This window comes from Theropithecus gelada, chromosome 19, assembly GCF_003255815.1.
Source record: "Theropithecus gelada isolate Dixy chromosome 19, Tgel_1.0, whole genome shotgun sequence".
Taxonomy (NCBI): Eukaryota; Metazoa; Chordata; class Mammalia; order Primates; family Cercopithecidae; genus Theropithecus; species Theropithecus gelada.
Window position 1 is genome coordinate 38,591,196 of NC_037687.1, and position 16,409 is coordinate 38,607,604.

Here is a 16,409-nt window from a genome sequence, read left to right on the forward strand (position 1 = left end):
TGTTTTTCAACTTTTTGTTTTAAGAGACAGCGTCTGCTCTGTCGCCCAGGCTGGAGTGCAGTGGCGCAATCACAGCTCACTGCAACTTCGACCTCCCTGGCTCAAGCATCCTCCCGCCTCAGCCTCGTAAGTAGCTGGGACCACAGGCATGCACCACCATGCCCGGCTAATATTTTATTTTTTGTTTCCCTATTTTTTTGTGGAGATAAGGTCTCCCCTATGTTGCCCAGGCTGGTCTTGAACTTCTGGCTTCAAGCGATGCTCTCGCCTCAGCCTCCACAAAGTGCTGGGCTCACAGGTGCGTGAGTCACCGCGCCCGACCTGTGTCTGGTTTTGAAGCTCAGAGAGAGGGCGCTGGGAGCAATCCCTAAACCCTAGGAGAGTAAAAAGTGCGTGCACCTTTAAGGGGACGGTTAGAAAACGCGGGGCGTGGCCACAGGAGAATAAGTTCGCCCTGGCCCAGGCTAGTGGGATAAGACCGACCCCTTCCGGTTACGTAATCTTAGCAAGATGGCGGCTCCCTGGCTGGTAAGTGACCGGAGTTCTAGAGCCCTAAATTTGAAGTCCGCTCTGCAGCCTCCGCATTCAAGCCTCTGTTGGCGGCCACGAAAGCAAAGAGCCGTGAGGCAGCGGGCTGAGACTGGCAAGCCCCGTACTGGGAGTGCAAACCTGTGGCTATTGGGGGCCAGGAAGGATCTGTGGGGGTCGCAGGCGGAGGAGACGCTTTAGCGAGGGAGGGACTTGACTGAGAGTATCCAGTGGGGATGAGGGAGTGACCTCCGAAGAGCGACGCGACTAACCAATCAGAGGGAGGGATGACACAAGGAGCTAATGGACAGGCAAGGGTGGGGCCTGTACGACAAGAGGGCTTGAAAGGGATTGTTTAAGGATGTGGGATTTGGTCCTAGGAGACCGAAGGATAAATGTAAGAAAAGTTCGTGGGAAATTGCCTATTTTTTACAGAAAACTCAAAAGCATGATGGGCGGGGGAACCGAGAGGTCAATTTGGGGGTTCCAAGGGCATCATCTGGGTGAAATTAAGAGCAGAATTTGAGATATTCTTTCAGAGGATTTAGAAAGAATTGGGTAAAATCAAGGAATGAATTTAGGGAAAATTAAAGAGGTTGGCAGCTTCAAATTTTTAAGGAAAATAAGGGTGTGGGTAAAATTATCGACAAAATTTGAAAAAAATTGGTTAAAGCAAAGAGAAGCTGGGGTAGATTAAGAGGAGACCTTGAAAGCAAAATTGAAGCGTTTGGGGGCTTCTTCCCTGTGGCCACACCCCTCCACTTTTTTACTCTCCTCTTCAAAGCTCATGCTTTTTTTACCCTTATCGGTTCAGGGGTGTCCAATCTTTTGGCTTCTCTGGGCCACGTTGTTCGAAGAAGAAGAATTGTCTTGGGCCACACATAAAATACACTAACCATAACTGATGAGTCAAAAAAAAAAAAAAAAATCACACAAAAAAATCCTCCTAATGTTTTAAGAAAGTTTGCATGTTTGTGTTGGGTGGCATGCAGGCGGCGGATTGGACAAGCTTGGTTGGATTGCTCAGAGCGCCCTCTCCATGAGGTTTGGAGATACGTTTTTAAGATTATATTTTGGGGAAAGAAGTCATTTGGGAAAACGGGAAAACCCCAGGAGAAGAACTGGGTAATTAAGGGGCAAATCTGTGGGAAATTAAGAGGTCAAATAATGCAGGTTTTGAGTAATAAGAGTTTGGGGGAAAGTTAGAGGAAGAATTTAGGAAAATCAACAGTATATGGCTAGTCAAGGAGAGAATTTAGGGTTGACTAAGGGGAGGAGGAACTTGGAAAAAACATGGGGAAATTTTTGGAATCTCAGACAATTTTGAAGTTTTGAAGGAAGAACTTAGGGCAAGTTGGGAATCAGAGGGATTGAGGTTCATGGAGCAAGAACTGGGGGATCCAGCTCTGTGTCTCCCAGGAGGCTCCAGGCTCAGCTCCTTTCCTCTCCCCCTCCCCAGTCCCTGCGCCTGGTGGCCCCCATGTGGAATGGGACCCGGGGCATCCATCGCCTGGGTGGGGCAGTGGTCCCAGAGGGCAATCAGAAGAAGGAAAGGACGATGCTCCAGTTCCTGACCGACCATTTCTACGATGTGGAGGCTCTGAGGGGTTACTTGCTCCAAAGGGAGATGTCCAAGGTGCATCTGAAAAATCGGTGAGAATCCCTGGCCTGCAAGACCCTGCGGAGACCCTGGCCCACCAGAGCCCAGGTCCTGTCCTTGCCATTCCCAGGCAGCACTGTGGCTTCCAGTGCCAGCCTTGTTGTCTCTTGCAGCTCCATCTCCAACCTGTACCCTTCTCAAGGACTCCAGCTCACATAGGCAGCTTGCCACCCACCAGCTCCACTCAGAGTCTAACTGGCATCTCAAACCTAACATGGCTAAAACCAAACCGTGATTTCTCCCCAAAAAACATCTGCTCACTTCCAAGCCTTCCCATCCCAGTAAACGCTAGTGCTGCCCACCCAGTTGTTCAGGCCAAATTCTTTTTTTTTTTTTTTTTTTTTTTTTTGAGACGGAGTCTCACTCTGTCACCCAGGTGCAATCTCAGCTCACTGCAAGCTCCGCCTGCTGGGTTCACGCCATTCTCCTGCCTCAGCCTCCCAAGTAGCTGGGACTACAGGCGCCCGCCACCACGCCCGGCTAATTTTTTATATTTTTAGTAGAGATGGGATTTCACCATGTTAGCCAGGATGGTCTCGATCTCCTGACCTTGTGATCCGCCTGCCTCGGCCTCCCAAAGTGCTGGGATTACAGGCCTGAGCCACCGTGCCCGGCCTGTTCAGGCCAAATTCTAAGGAGTCATCCCTAATTCCTCTCTTTGCTTCCCTGCCCTCCACATCCAGACCATCAATAAAATACTAGAATATCTCTAATTTGACCAGTTCTCACTGCCTTCACCATTCATAACCTGATCCAAGTCCCTTCGTTTTATAATTGAATCACTCAATAACTGGTTTTTAGTTCCTGTACTCTTTTTTTTTTTTCCCGAGACAGAGTCTTGCTCTGTCTCCCAGGCTGGGGTGCAGTGGCACAATCTAAGCTCACTGCAACCTCTGCCTCCCGGGTTCAAGCAGTTCTCCTGCCTCAGCCTTCTGAGTAGCTGGGATTACAGGCACCTGCCACCAGGCCCGGCAAATTTTTGTATTTTTAGTAGAGACAGGTTTTCGCCATGTTGGCCAGGCTGCTCTCAAACTCCTGACCTCAGGTGATCAGCCTGCCTCGGCCTCCCAAAGTGCTGGGATTACAGGCATGAGTCACCACACCTGGCCAAAATTTGTTTTGTTTGAGACGGAGTCTCGCTGTGTCTCCCATGCTGGAGTGCAGTGGTGTGATCATGGCTCACTGCAACCTCCGCCTCCCGGGTTCAAGCAATTCTCCTGCCTCAGCCTCCCAAGTAGGTGGGATTACAGGCACACGCCACCATGTCTAATTTTTCTATTTTTAGTAGAGCTGGGGTTTCACCATGTTGGCCGGACTGGTCTCGAGCTCCTGACCTCAGATGATCCACCTGCCTCAGCCTTCCAAAGTGCTGGGATTACAGGTGTAGGCCACACCACCTGGCCTGTCCCATACTTTTTTATAATCTACAAAGCAGCTCAATGAATCTTACCATCACCAGCTCAAAACCTTCAAATGAGAACCAATCTCCAAGGCCTAAAACATAGCCCCTACTGAGCTTTGAGACCCCCTGACCAGGACTCTACTGGCCCCCTGTCAGCATGACATCCCAATTTCTTTTTTTTCTTCTTTTTTTTCTTCTTTTTTTTTTTTTTTGAGACTGAGTCTCGCTCTGTTGCCCAGGCTGGAGTGCAGTGGCGCAATCTCGGCTCACTACAAGCTCTGCCTCCCATGTTCACGCCATTCTCCTGCCTCAGCCTCCTGAATAGCTGGGACTACAGGTGCCCGCCACCACGCCTGGCTAATTTTTTGTGTATTTTTAGTAGAGACGGGGTTTCACCGTGGTCTTGATCTCCTGGCCTCGTGATCCTCCCACCTCGGCCTCCCAAAGTGCTGGGATTACAGGTGTGAGCCACTGCGCCCGGCGACATCCCTACTTCTTATTTATTCAGCCATCCTAATTCGAGTCTCTGAGCCTTTATACTGTGTTCCTTCTCACCACTCAAATCTCTGCTCAAATGTTACCTCCTCCAATTAACACCCAAACTCAGCCTCCACCGTCCCCACCCCTCTGATCCCCACCCCTCCCAGTCAGCCTCTCTGCTTTATTTGGTCATGGAATTGACATTCTCTGCAATTTGCTGTTATTTCCTGGGTTGTTACCTGTTTCTCCCTGTATAATGGCTTGGATTACTGCACTAATCTCCAGACTGGGCAGGGATGTTATCTGCCTTGGTCACCACTTTGCCCCCAGTGCCCAGCACTTAGTAGGTGGCCAATATATATTTTCAGCCTGACTCAGTCTGTCTGCATGCCTGGTTTGCTGGACTCTGCCCCTCCTAACAGCACTGGGGCATCGTGAGGGCTGTGGTGCTCCCCAGGCCTCACCCTTAGCTACCGTTTTTTCTGCAGATCCTTCACCTGGCTGGAGGAGCAACATGGTCCATACAGTGCAGGTGCCTTTTTCATCCTGAAGCAAGGAGGCGCAGTCAAGTATGACCGCTAAGGTGTTAGAACGGGCTGGGGGCAGGTGGTCGGTTATCTCTCTAACGTCCAGGCTCTGCAGTCACACAGGCTTCAGAGTCCCCTGGTCTCTGCCGCCTTCTGGCTGTGTGGCTTGAGACTTGTTCCTGAGCTTCAGTTTTGTCATGTGTAAAATGGGATGGTGATCATTTCTAACCTACAAGTTTTGCTATAAAGACTGAATGGGGGCCAGGCATGGTAGCTCAAGCCTGTAATCCCAACGCTTTGGGAGGCCAAGGTGGGCGGATCATCTGAGGTCAGGAGTTCGAGAGCAGCCTGGCCAAAATGGCAAAACTCCATCTCTACTAAAAACACAAAACTTAGCTGGGTGTGTGGTGGCGGGCACCTGTAATCCCAGCTACTGGGGAGGCTGAGGCAGGAGAATCGCTTGAACCCAGGAGGTGGAGGTTGCAGTGAGCCAAGATTGCACCACTGCACTCCAGCCTAGGGGACAGGGCAAGACTCTGTCTCAAAAGTGTCAAAAAAAAAAAAAAAAAAAAAAAGACTGAACGGAGCTGGGCACAGTGGCTCATGTCTGTAATCCCAGCACTTTGGGAGGCCGAGACAGGAAGGTCACTTGAGGCCAGGAGTTTGAGACCAGCCTCAGCAGTTTTGTGAGACCTTGTCTCTACAAAAAATATTTTAAATTAGCCAGGTGCAGTGGCACATGCCTGTGGTCCCAACTACTCAGGAGGCTGAGGCAGGAGAATCGCTTCAGCCCAGGAGGCTACAGTGAGCTATAGTCACACCACTGAACTCTAGCCTGGGCAATAGAGTGAGACCTTGTCACAAAAAATAATAATAGGCAGGGCATGGTGGCCCACACCTGTAATCCCAGCACTTTGGGAGGCCGAGGCTGGTGGATCATCTGAGGTCAGGAGTTCGAGACCAACCTAGCCAACATGGCAAAATCCTGTCTCTACTAAAAATACAAAATTAGCTTGGCATGGTGGCGCACGCCTCTAATCCCAGCTACTTAGGAGGCTGAGGCAGGGGGAATCCCTTAGAAGCCGGGAGGCAGAGGTTGCAGTGAGCCGAGATCGCGCCACTGCACTCCAGCATGGGCGACAGAGCAAGACTCTGTCTCAAAATAATAATAATAATGGCTGGGCGTGGTAGCTCACGCCTGTAGTCCCAAGCACTTTGAGAGGCCAAGGCAGGTACAGCACTTGAGCCAGGAGTTCAAGATCAGCCTTGGCAACATAGTGAAATCCCGTCTCTACCAAAAATACAAAATTACCCAGGCATGGTGGTGCATGCCTATAATCCCAGCTACCCAGTGAGACCCTGTCAGAGAGAGTGAGAGATTGACTGTGATTTTGCAATGTAAGAGGCCTAGCAATGCATATGTGCTCAATATATATATTTTTTTTCCTTGAGACAGAGTCTTGCTCTGTCGCCCAGGCTGGAGTGCAATGGCACAATCTCGGCTCACTGCAACCTCCTGGGTTCAAGCAATTCTCCTGCCTCAGCCTCCCAAGTACCTGGGATTATAGGCGCATACCGCCATGCCTGGCTAATTTTTTGTATTTTTGGTAGAGACAGGATTTCACCGTGTTGGCCAGGCTGGTCTCCAACCCCTGACCTCAAGTGATCCACCCACCTCGGCCTCCCAAAGTGCTGGGGATTACAGGCGTGAGCCACTGGCAGCACCTGGCCTGTGCTCAATACTGTTTTTCTTTCTTTCCTCCTTCCCCGCCTCCTTTCTCCTTCCCTTTCTCTTTCCTTTGCTTTTTTCTTTTTCGGAAAAGACAGTTCACATAGACTTCATCTACCCCTCCGTCTGGTTTGAGCACTTCCTCTGGCAACTTCCTTAGAAACAGTATACATGTTTGAAAATGTCCCTTAACTTTTGCCCATCTACCAGGATTCTTGCATTTACCTTTTTGCTCTTATGTTATCTGTAATCTCGCTGACCCTCAGTTTCTAGGTATGTAAAATTGGCAAAACATTCTTTTTTTTTTTTTTTGAGACAGCGTCTCCCAGGCTAGAACACAGTGGCATGATCACAACTCACTACAGCCTCGACCTCCTGGGTTCAAGCAATCCTCCCACCTCAGCCTCCCAAGTAGCTGAGACCACAGGTGCAAGCCACGAAGCCCAGCTAATTTTTGTATTTTTTTGTGAAGACGAGGTCTCACTGTGTTGCCCAGGTTGGTCCTCAAACTCCTAAACTCAAGTGATTCTCCCGCCTCAGCCTCGCAAAGTGCTGGGATTACAGGCGTGAGCCACTGCGCACAGCCAGATGGAGTCTTTTTCTAAGATGGAGTTAGTTATGTCAGGGGTGACCTATACATATTATATAGGGCTGGGGAAGGTTCCGAAGAGGCTGGAGGCCTGGGGCAGGTTCGGCTGCCCTACTGACACTCCCTCTCCCGTTTCCAGGTTTCGAGACAAGGAGTGGATCAGGCCCGATAAGTATGGCCATTTCTCTCCAGAGTTCTGGAATTTCCGGGAAGTGCCTGTCGAAGCTGTGGATGCCAGTGACTGTGAAATCAACTACGAGGGCCTGGACAACCTCCGTGAGTGCGGTGGGGTGGAGATGGGACAGGCCTCCACGTTTTCCCTTTGGTGATGGGCTCCAGAAAGGCCCCTGGTGCCATCCTGCCCTCTCCCTACCACAGTCCTCCTGAAGGAGCTCCAGTCCTTGTCGCTGCAGCGCTGCCCCCACGTGGACGACTGGTGTCTCAGCCGCCTCTACCCACTGGCCGACTCGTTGCAGGAGCTCTCGCTGGCCGGTTGTCCCCGCGTCTCCGAACGGGGCCTTGCCTGCCTCTACCACCTCCAGTGAGACCTCAGCTCAGGCTGGGCCCCGTATGCAGGCACCTCTCCCACCTCACACAGATGCAGGAGAGGAAGTGGGGAGGAGCAGTGTTGGGCAGTTCTCATATCCCCCTGCCTCCATCACAGACCTAGAGTATTTGTGGTAGATGAGCAGTCACAGTGAGTCTCTGGAAGAATTAAATGACTCCTGGTTTTTCTTCCTTTTTGTTTTAGTCAAAACTCTATGATATCGATGCTGTTGCAGAACAGTAGGAGCTAGAGTTGCATATTTGCAGTTAACACACTGGGCTTCGTGTGCCTGGACAGCTATAAAGATTTTATTTTAGGAAGCTAAGGTTGAAATTTGGGGCCAGTACCTCCCTATACACACACACACTGTCCTCACACTGGCTTCCTGTCCTTCTCCCCCTTTTTCAGGAACCTCCGCAGGCTGGACATCTCGGACCTCCCTGCCGTGTCCAACCCAGGCCTCACTCAGATCTTGGTGGAGGAGATGCTGCCCAATTGCCAGGTTGTGGGGGTCAACTGGGCTGAGGGCCTGAAGTTGGGGCCAGAGGAGCAGCCTCAGGACCCAGCCAGCCCTGTCCCTGCCTAGCCTTCAGCCCTGTCCCCACTCGAGTGGCTTCTCAGCGGGCTGCATGGAATGTCTGGTAGCTCGCCACACTTCTGGCTTCCATTTGTCTTCACTCAACATGGGGGTGGGGGAATGGTGCTGGCCAATCACAGGGAGAGAGCATGAAGTCCCAGTATTTATTCCTGACTGCCCTTGGCTAAAGGTCACAGCTCCTGTCACTCTTTCAGACAGCCCTTTCCATGCCGGCCTGGGGAGGTAAAGTCTCAGGCTGTCAGTAGCTGCAGAGAGCCACACTCACCTTGTCAAGAGACTCTTCTCAAACTGTCCTTATGTGAGTGCACTGCCATTTCTTGCAGTGACCCTGACTGACACAGGAGCTGCTACTGACACTTTACAGGGATGGTTCTCCCCCATACAGGGCCTCTCTGCTCACTATAGGATGTGCAGCATCCTTTGCCCCACTCACTAAAGGCCAGCACACCCCCAGGCCCCATGGTATTGCTGGTTATGGATTTATTGACTTTATATTCCAAATTCAGCTTTTTTGGTCTGCGTTTCTTTAGAAAGGGGATAAGCTTTGTCAGTAGAGGGCACCAAACAGGCATTACAGGAGGAAAGGCGCCTCCTTCCTGGTTCCTGTTGGTTGTGCTTCTGCCTCTGGACCCCGCGGTACGTGTGGCTTCCCCAGCACCCAGCTCCTGAAGCACCAGGCGGTCAGCAGCTGCCCTTGGCACCCTCCAGCCCCCAGAAGTTGCGTAGGAGACACAGCACCTCCACTGAGGCACCTCTCTGGGAATAACATTCCCCAGCACCCCAGATGGATTTCCAGTCAATTCAGAAGCATTTCACCAGTGAAGCCCTCATTATTCCAGTTCACTGTTAAAGCCAGTAATTCTCTATATTAAACTTTCCCTGTTCAAGTTACTCTGTGGTTTTTCTCTCCTGACTGCATCCTAATGAATACAGAGTTGATACCTGGAGTGTCCCAGGAATAGACTATTAAGATAGGATTCCAGGATTGGTTTGGTTGTGCCTTTGGGCTTGGGCGCAGTGCTGAGCTCTTGCTGATGGGAAACCAGATGCCAGAGGCCCACTGCATGCAATGGCATCATAATCCCATAAGCGCCTGTGGTTGACAGAGATGAGGCACGTGCCTTGGGACCCCCTGTGGCTGCTGCGCTCAACAGCTGTGGTAGTTGTGACAATTCTAAAGACCAGGGTATTGGATGGATTCTCTAGAGTGCCCCTGAGTGCCCACAGACAGTGACAAGCGTGGCTCTGCTAACTCAGCTCAAGTCACAGTCTGAGAACTAGACAGCTTCCATGACAGCCCCCAAATTTTTGTTGTTTTTTGTTTTTTTGTTTTTGAGACAGAGTCTCGCTATGTTGCCTAGGCTGGAGTGCAGTAGTGCGATCTCTTGGCTCACTGCAACCTCCACCTCCCGGTTTCAAGTGATTCTCCTGCCTTAGCTTCCCAAGTAGCTGGGATTACAGGCGTGCACCACCACACCAAGCCAATTTTTGTATTTTTAGTAGAGACAGCATTTTGCCATGCTGGCCACCCTGTTCTCAAACTCCTGGCCTCAGGTGATCCGCCTGCCTCAGCCTCCCAAAGTGCTGGGATTAAAGGTACGAGCCACCATGCCCGGCCCAAAAGTTTTTACTTCTTTGGAATGGGGTCATCTAATTGGACCCAGAGTAAACAGACAATCTTGAACCCCCAAGTCACTTCAAGCGAGTGACTTATCAGTATCTGAGAAACCTACCAGCCTTCCTTTGCTTAGAAACCCTGTGATGTGACCCGGCGCAGGGGCTCACGCCTGTAATCCCAGCACTTCAGGAGGCCAAGGAAGGTGGATCATGAGGTCAGAAGTTCAAAACCAGCCTGGCCAACATAGTAAAACCCCATCTCTACTAAAAATACAAAAAAATTAGCCAGGCGTGGTGGCGGGTGCCTGTAATCCTAGTTACTTGGGAGGCTGAACCCTCCCGAGGAGGATGATTACTTAAACCCAGGAGGCAGAGAGGTTGCAGTGAGCTGAGATCACACCACTGCACACCAGCCTGGGCAACAGTGCAAGACTCTATCTCAAAAAAAAAAAAGGCCGGGCGCGGTGGCTCATGCCTATAATCCCAGCACTTCGAGAGGCCAAGGCGGGCAGATCATGAGGTCAGGAGATCAAGACCATCCTGGCTAACACAATGAAACCCCATCTCTTCTAAAAATACAAAAAAATTAGCCGGGCATGGTGGTAGGCGCCTGTAGTCCCAGCCACTCGGGAGGCTGAGGCAGGAGAATGGTGTGAATCTGGGAGGCAGAGCTTGCAGTGAGCGGAGATCACACCACTGCACTCCAGCCTGGGTGACAGAGTGAGACTCCATCTCAAAAAAAAAAAGAAGAAACCTTGTGATGACCTCACCAGGGGCAGACACCTTGAAAGTGGTTGTCCATTCTTTTTTTTTTTTTTCTTAATTAGAGATAAGATCTCAATATGTTGCCCAGGCTGGTCTCAAACTCCTGGGCTCAAGTGATCCTCCCTCTTGGCCTCCCAGAGTACTGGGATTATAGGGGTGAGCCACTGTCCCACCCCAGTTTTTCTCATGGCCAGCTCTTACACAGAAATAATGGATACACCCCTTTCTTCTTAAGACTCACCACAAGCGCCCCTTGCTGCCTCTAGACCCATAGATACCTAGGGTCAAATCAGCTTGCTCCAGGTGGACAGGTGCCAGCTTTTACACGATGAGAATGACAAGACTTCGCAAATAATACAGAGTCAGAAACTTGGGGAATGCATGCAGAAGTGGATTTTAAGGATGTGACACCAATGAGGGTGGATGTAACACTAGCTCAGGCCAAATTTACTGGCATGAGTGTGCCTTCTAGAGCTTCTGGATTTCATGGGTTACCTTGTGCAGCTGGACGTGGTTCTAATAGCTTGCTTGGGTACCTAACCGGAACTTGGATCCAATAGTGGTCTAAAGTTAATGAGGCAGAGAGACCAGAACTGCCCTAGCGTAAGATGGATGAGGGGAGTCCCAAGGCTTGGGGAGATGGAAGTGTTGGATTGGAATGATCATGTTCCACCAGCATGTTCACCCTCCAACCATGTTCCCCAAGAAGGCACCCCTTACTGGCCAATCCCATGGTAGAGTTAATCATTCTGTATATTGAACTTTCCCTATTCCCATTCCTGTGTGGTTTCTCTCTCCTGATTGGACCCAGACTGAGGCACACGGCAAAGGCAAAAAGAAAGGCACTCTCCGAAGCTTCCTAATGCTTCCAGGAAGAGCAGCACCCCCTGCCCCCAGAAGCTAGATGAGCTCAGGGGTCTGGAGTCCCTCTCTCCCAGCCCCAGGGTAGAGTGAACTTGCAGACTCCCTCAAGAGGTGCTCGGGCTCCTGCCCCCAGCCCCTAGCTGTCATTTCCCACTCCAGCTATTATTCCATTAACATTCACCACTTCCTCCCCACTCTCTCCCTCCAGCTGTTCCCACAGGCTCCATTATTCAAACTTGGGGGGAGGAAATCAGGGCTGGACAGATCAACTGCTGCTGCTGACAGACTGGGTTCCTGCCATGATGGGGACAGGACTGCCCCAAAACGAGGGTGGAGTGAAGGGGTCAGCCCAGGCTTAGTGGGAGCCCCTTAGTCCCACCCCATGTCTTGGGAGGTCTTCAGAGAGCTGATGCAGTACCAACAGCAGGGACCTCTGGAGGGCAGGGACGCAAACACAGGCAGACACCCTCTCCTGCCCCAGGGAGCTGGATGTGAGTGTTCCCAGAGTCACAGCGCCCCTGGGGGAGGGGCGGGGCCCAGGGCGAGGCTGGCTCCAGGGCTGGAGGTTGGGGGTAAGGTAGGAACGGATTCCCACCCTGCTGGCAGGCAGCCCGGGTGGAGGAGGTACAGGGGTCAGCTTAGGATGGAGGAGGTACAGGGGGTCAGCTTAGCTCCCGGTTCCCTGTGGGCCCCACCCTGTCACCCTCTATTGCCCTTGAAGCTCCAATCTTTTCCTCTCCTGTTCTTCCCCTTGGCTCCCTCTCCGCCACTCACTCCCCGGGTCTGGCTCAGAAGCCTGAGTCCCTCCCCTCTGCCCTCCATCTGCCTCTCTCAACCTCTCTTTCCCCAGTGAGCACCCCACAGGGCTTCCGCAACCCCTTATCTTTCTCGGATCTCCATTTCCCTCCCCCTCTCCCTCCTGGCCACCTTCCCACTTTTCCTGTCTTCTCTCTCTCCCCCTCAGCTCTCTCCAACGCCTGTCTCACCCCAGTTCTCCTCTCTCTGCTCCCGGGCCGTCCCTTCCCTCTCCACAATGTCTCTGTCTCTCCTCCTCCTCACCAGCCCCTTCCCCCCACCACCCTGACTGGGCAGCTACAACAAACATCCCTCTCTCTGGCGGGCCCGCCGATCCCTTCCCACTCAGCACATTCACTGCCGCCTCCTGGCCATGGGTGCCGCCGGGTGCCAGCCTCTCAGCCTCCCCAACTCTGCCTCAGTGGGACCCTGCCTCACCCTGGTCACTCTGACACTCCCCAGCCCAGGCCCAGCCCTCAGTCTCACCCTCCCTGGTACCCCCTCCCTCCCCAGGCCCTGGTTCTCCCCTCCTAGGCCTCGCAACGCCCCCGTCTTGTTTCTGTGGCTGCCCCCTGCACCCTTCCCAGTTGTCTTACCAGAAACCAGCCCTAACACGCCAGAGCTCCATCTCTCAGGTCGGCCTCCTGCCCTCCTCCCTCCCTCCCTCCCTTCTGCCTCAGCCCCGCCCCGGCCCCTGGGGCCCTCCCTGCTCCCGCTCCGCTCCCCTCCCCGCCCCTCTGGACTGGCTGGGCAGGGCTGGGCCTGGCCGGTCGACAACGCAGGGGCTGGGGCAGGCAGATCAGAGGGAGCTGAGGGAGGCCTGACCTGAGGCCAGCACCCGGAGCTGGTGGGAGCCAGAGCCAGAGGTAAAAAGGCGTGGGATCCCTGGTTCCCCTGTCCCTGGGGTGGGGATGTTGCGGGAGGCAGGCTGGGTTTCTAACCCCAGGGAGCTAGGAATCGTGCTCCTGATTTCCTGGTGAGGGCGATAAATGGAGGGAGAGGGAGGAGATAGGCGGCAGGGTCCCTTGTCCTGGATGGAGACAGGGAAGAGGTAGACCCTTGGGCTCTTAGGAAGGTGGAAACATTTGGACGGAGTGGGAAGAACAGGGTGCTGGAATGGGATTGGAATGGGGGATTCCTAGGTCTAGGAATAAGGACCAACGGGGTCCCTGGGTCAGGGGAGCTGTTTAGGATCTGGGACTGAGAGAAGCTGTTATGGGGGTTGGCAGGGACTATGGGAGATTGTGAAGCTGTCTGCCTGGGGCCTGGCTGGGCCCTCTCTGGAGGCCCATCCCCACACCCCAATGGCCTCCGTGGCTCCCCTGTGGCTCCCTTGTAGCTCCCGCGGCCGCCCCTTCCCTGGGCCAGGTCATGCGCTGCCCCAAGTGCCTTCTCTGCCTGTCAGCACTGCTCACACTCCTGGGCCTCAAAGTGTACATCGAGTGGACATCCGAGTCCCGGCTCAGCAAGGCCTACCCCAGCCCTCGGGGCACCCCGCCAGGCCCCACACCAGCCAATCCTGAGCCCACCCTACCTGCCAACCTCTCCGCCCGCCTAGGCCAGACTGGCCCGCTGCCCTTCGCTTACTGGAACCAGCAGCAGTGGCGGCTGGGGTCCCTGCCCAGTGGGGACAGCACTGAAACGGGGGGCTGCCAGGCTTGGGGGGCAGCCGCTGCCGCCGAGATCCCTGACTTCACCTCCTACCCCAAGGACCTCCGCCGTTTCCTGCTGTCAGCAGCCTGCCGGAGCTTCCCACAGTGGCTGCCTGGAGGTGGTGGCGGCCAAGTCTCCAGCTGCTCGGATACTGATGTCCCCTACCTGCTGTTGGCCGTCAAGTCAGAACCAGGGCACTTTGCAGAACGACAGGCCGTGAGGGAGACGTGGGGCAGTCCAGCTCCAGGGATCCGGCTGCTCTTCCTGCTAGGGTCTCCGGTGGGTGAGGCAGGGCCTGACCTAGACTCACTAGTGGCCTGGGAGAGCCGTCGCTACAGTGACCTGCTGCTCTGGGACTTCCTCGACGTCCCATTCAACCAGACGCTCAAAGACCTGCTGCTGCTGGCCTGGCTGGGCCGCCACTGCCCCGCCGTGAGTTTTGTCTTGCGAGCCCAGGATGATGCCTTTGTGCACACCCCTGCCCTGCTGGCTCACCTGCGGGCCCTGCCACCTGCCTCGGCCCGAAACCTCTACCTGGGTGAGGTCTTTACGCAGGCCATGCCTCTCCGGAAGCCAGGAGGACCCTTTTACGTGCCCGAGTCCTTCTTCAAAGGTGGCTACCCAGCCTATGCAAGCGGGGGTGGCTACGTCATTGCCGGGCGCCTGGCACCCTGGCTACTGCGGGCGGCAGCCCGTGTGGCACCCTTCCCCATTGAGGACGTCTACACTGGCCTTTGCATCCGAGCCCTGGGCCTGGTGCCCCAGGCCCACCCAGGCTTCCTCACAGCCTGGCCAGCAGACCGCACTGCGGACCACTGCGCTTTCCGCAACCTGCTGCTAGTACGGCCCCTGGGCCCTCAGGCCAGCATTCGGCTCTGGAAACAACTGCAAGACCCAAGGCTCCAGTGCTGACTCTCGGTGGGGAGGGCAGAGGTGCTGACCTGGCCCAGGCCCTGGCCTGGGCCTCTGGGGCCTGCCCCTGGCTCAGCCCCTCCTTCCAGGTCTTGATGGGAGGGAGGAGGGCTTAGAAGCTGGACAACTTAAGCCACTCCTTGGCCTCCCCAGCCAGGGGCCTGGGCAGGAAAGATGGGCTGGTGGGCTGTTTTTGCCTACTTTTGTTTTTGAAAAACATGCACTCCCCACTCTGAGGCCTGGGGTTGTTTTTTCACTGTGGGGCCCTGGAGTGGTGGGGAGCAGGGCTTGGCCACACCCTGACCTTCATCCTGGACGCTCCCCTGCACCCTTGCTGGGCAGGGCTAGCTCTGCTGGGCTCCCTGTTACTCTGCTGGACAGCAGGCTTGCCCCATTCTGTGAGAGAGCAGGAGACCATCTCTGGAGGATCCCCCCACCCCCATCCTGTCTGCTGGAGCTAACCTTCCAGCTTGCGAAAGCTTCCGGGGGAAGTAGGTATCTCAAGGGCCTTGACCTTATTTATCTAAGGTGGAGAAGCTGGGGGTGGCCTCAAATCACCCCCAAACTCCAGAGGTGGTAGAGACCAGAGGTGGTAGAGAGCCAGGCGCAGAGATGCAGTTTATTTGTGACCTCTGCTGGCCACTCGCACCTGCGCAAGTTCCACAGGCTGACCTGCCATGTCCACCCCATACCCAGAGGGGCTTCTAGTCCTGTACACCCCCTCACCCAGCCCCTGGGAGAAGGCACTGTAACAACAGGTGAAAAGAGGGCTGACGGAGCCCCAGCAACTGCAGCAGATACTATCCCCCGACAATGTAACAGCCTGGAGGAGCAGGGGTGAAGAGCGGCAGCCGCCCGGGCCGCCGAGTGTTTTAGAGGGAGCTGACTGGGGAAGAGGGTAGTGTGCTGCCAGGTCCCCCTGCTCCCCTTAGAGTGGGCTACCTCTCGGGGTAGCTGAAGGCGGGTGGGGGTGGGCTGAGCAGGCCTCACTTATCAAAGTGCTCCAGTGGGTAGTGCTCCCCGTAGGTCTGCAGGTGGCGGGCCAGGGACTCCTGCTGCTTGCGGAGCTGGGCGGGCATCTCCTGATACACATCTGAGAAGAGCAGGTTGGGGTTGGGTTTGGGCTTCCGCTCTGCCTGCTCAAAGGCCTCCATCACCTGTGGGGACATGGGGCAGTGGGCAGGCAGCCGGCCTCCCATGCAGGGCCCTGCCTCCTCCTGCGGGGCCTCGGCAAGGAGTTAACCACTCCAAGCCTTTGTGTTCCCACCTGGACAATGGAAATGATCATCCTAGCAGAGGTGTAATGAAAAACCCCAAATCCTAGCAGGGATCAGGTGCTATGCAAGTGTGTGGATTCATTTAAGACTTTCAGCAGCCCTAAGAGGTAGGCAGCTGAGCAATGAGGAAACTGAGGCACAGAGAAAGGCAGGGATTGGACGCACAGTGCTGCCCTATGCTGGGTGCTGCCCTCACCGCTGGGTTGCAAGGCTCCTGGCTCCTAATGACCAGGCCAGGGAGGGTGGCACACTGATTCTGGGCAGGGCACGTACACTGCACACGGTTCGCCACCTACTCCTCAAACCAGCTTCTTCTTCTTTTTTTTTTTTTTTTAAGAGATAGTCTCACTCTGTTGCCCAGGCTGGAGTGCAGTGGCGCCATCTCGGATCACTGCAAGTTCCGCCTCCCAGGTTCAAGTGAGTCTCCTGCTTCACCTTCCCCAGTAGCTGGGACTACAGGTGCGCA

At 54.3% G+C, this 16,409-nt stretch overlaps 3 protein-coding genes across 11 annotated transcripts in view; 2 read left to right on the forward strand and 1 right to left on the reverse strand.

Annotated features, from left to right (window-relative positions):
- The first annotated feature begins 477 nt into the window (after positions 1-477).
- Positions 478-8,951, forward strand: DMAC2 (distal membrane arm assembly complex 2). 9 transcript variants are annotated; one of them, XM_025367078.1, is made up of 6 exons: positions 478-528; positions 1,988-2,181; positions 4,559-4,639; positions 7,055-7,191; positions 7,294-7,456; positions 7,871-8,951. In XM_025367078.1, the coding sequence occupies exons 1-6, from the start codon at positions 511-513 to the stop codon at positions 8,046-8,048; spliced, it is 771 nt and encodes a 256-aa protein (XP_025222863.1). In that variant the 5' UTR covers positions 478-510; the 3' UTR covers positions 8,049-8,951. The 9 variants fall into 9 exon arrangements, with proteins under 9 accessions (XP_025222863.1, XP_025222867.1, XP_025222868.1 ...); XM_025367077.1 differs by lacking the exon at positions 478-528 and adding an exon at positions 823-925; XM_025367082.1 differs by lacking the exon at positions 7,294-7,456.
- Positions 8,952-11,503: 2,552 nt separating this feature from the next.
- On the forward strand, positions 11,504-14,904 carry B3GNT8 (UDP-GlcNAc:betaGal beta-1,3-N-acetylglucosaminyltransferase 8). Its single transcript, XM_025366302.1, has 3 exons — positions 11,504-11,636; positions 12,689-12,967; positions 13,441-14,904. The coding sequence occupies exon 3, from the start codon at positions 13,473-13,475 to the stop codon at positions 14,664-14,666; it is 1,194 nt and encodes a 397-aa protein (XP_025222087.1). The 5' UTR covers positions 11,504-11,636; positions 12,689-12,967; positions 13,441-13,472; the 3' UTR covers positions 14,667-14,904.
- Positions 14,905-15,256: 352 nt separating this feature from the next.
- Positions 15,257-16,409, reverse strand: part of BCKDHA (branched chain keto acid dehydrogenase E1, alpha polypeptide) — a 30,488-nt gene continuing 29,335 nt past the window's right edge. The window contains exon 9 of the mRNA XM_025366301.1: positions 15,257-15,823. Coding sequence (XP_025222086.1) covers positions 15,653-15,823 — 171 coding nt within the window. The 3' untranslated portion in view covers positions 15,257-15,652. The remainder of the gene's footprint in view (positions 15,824-16,409) is intronic.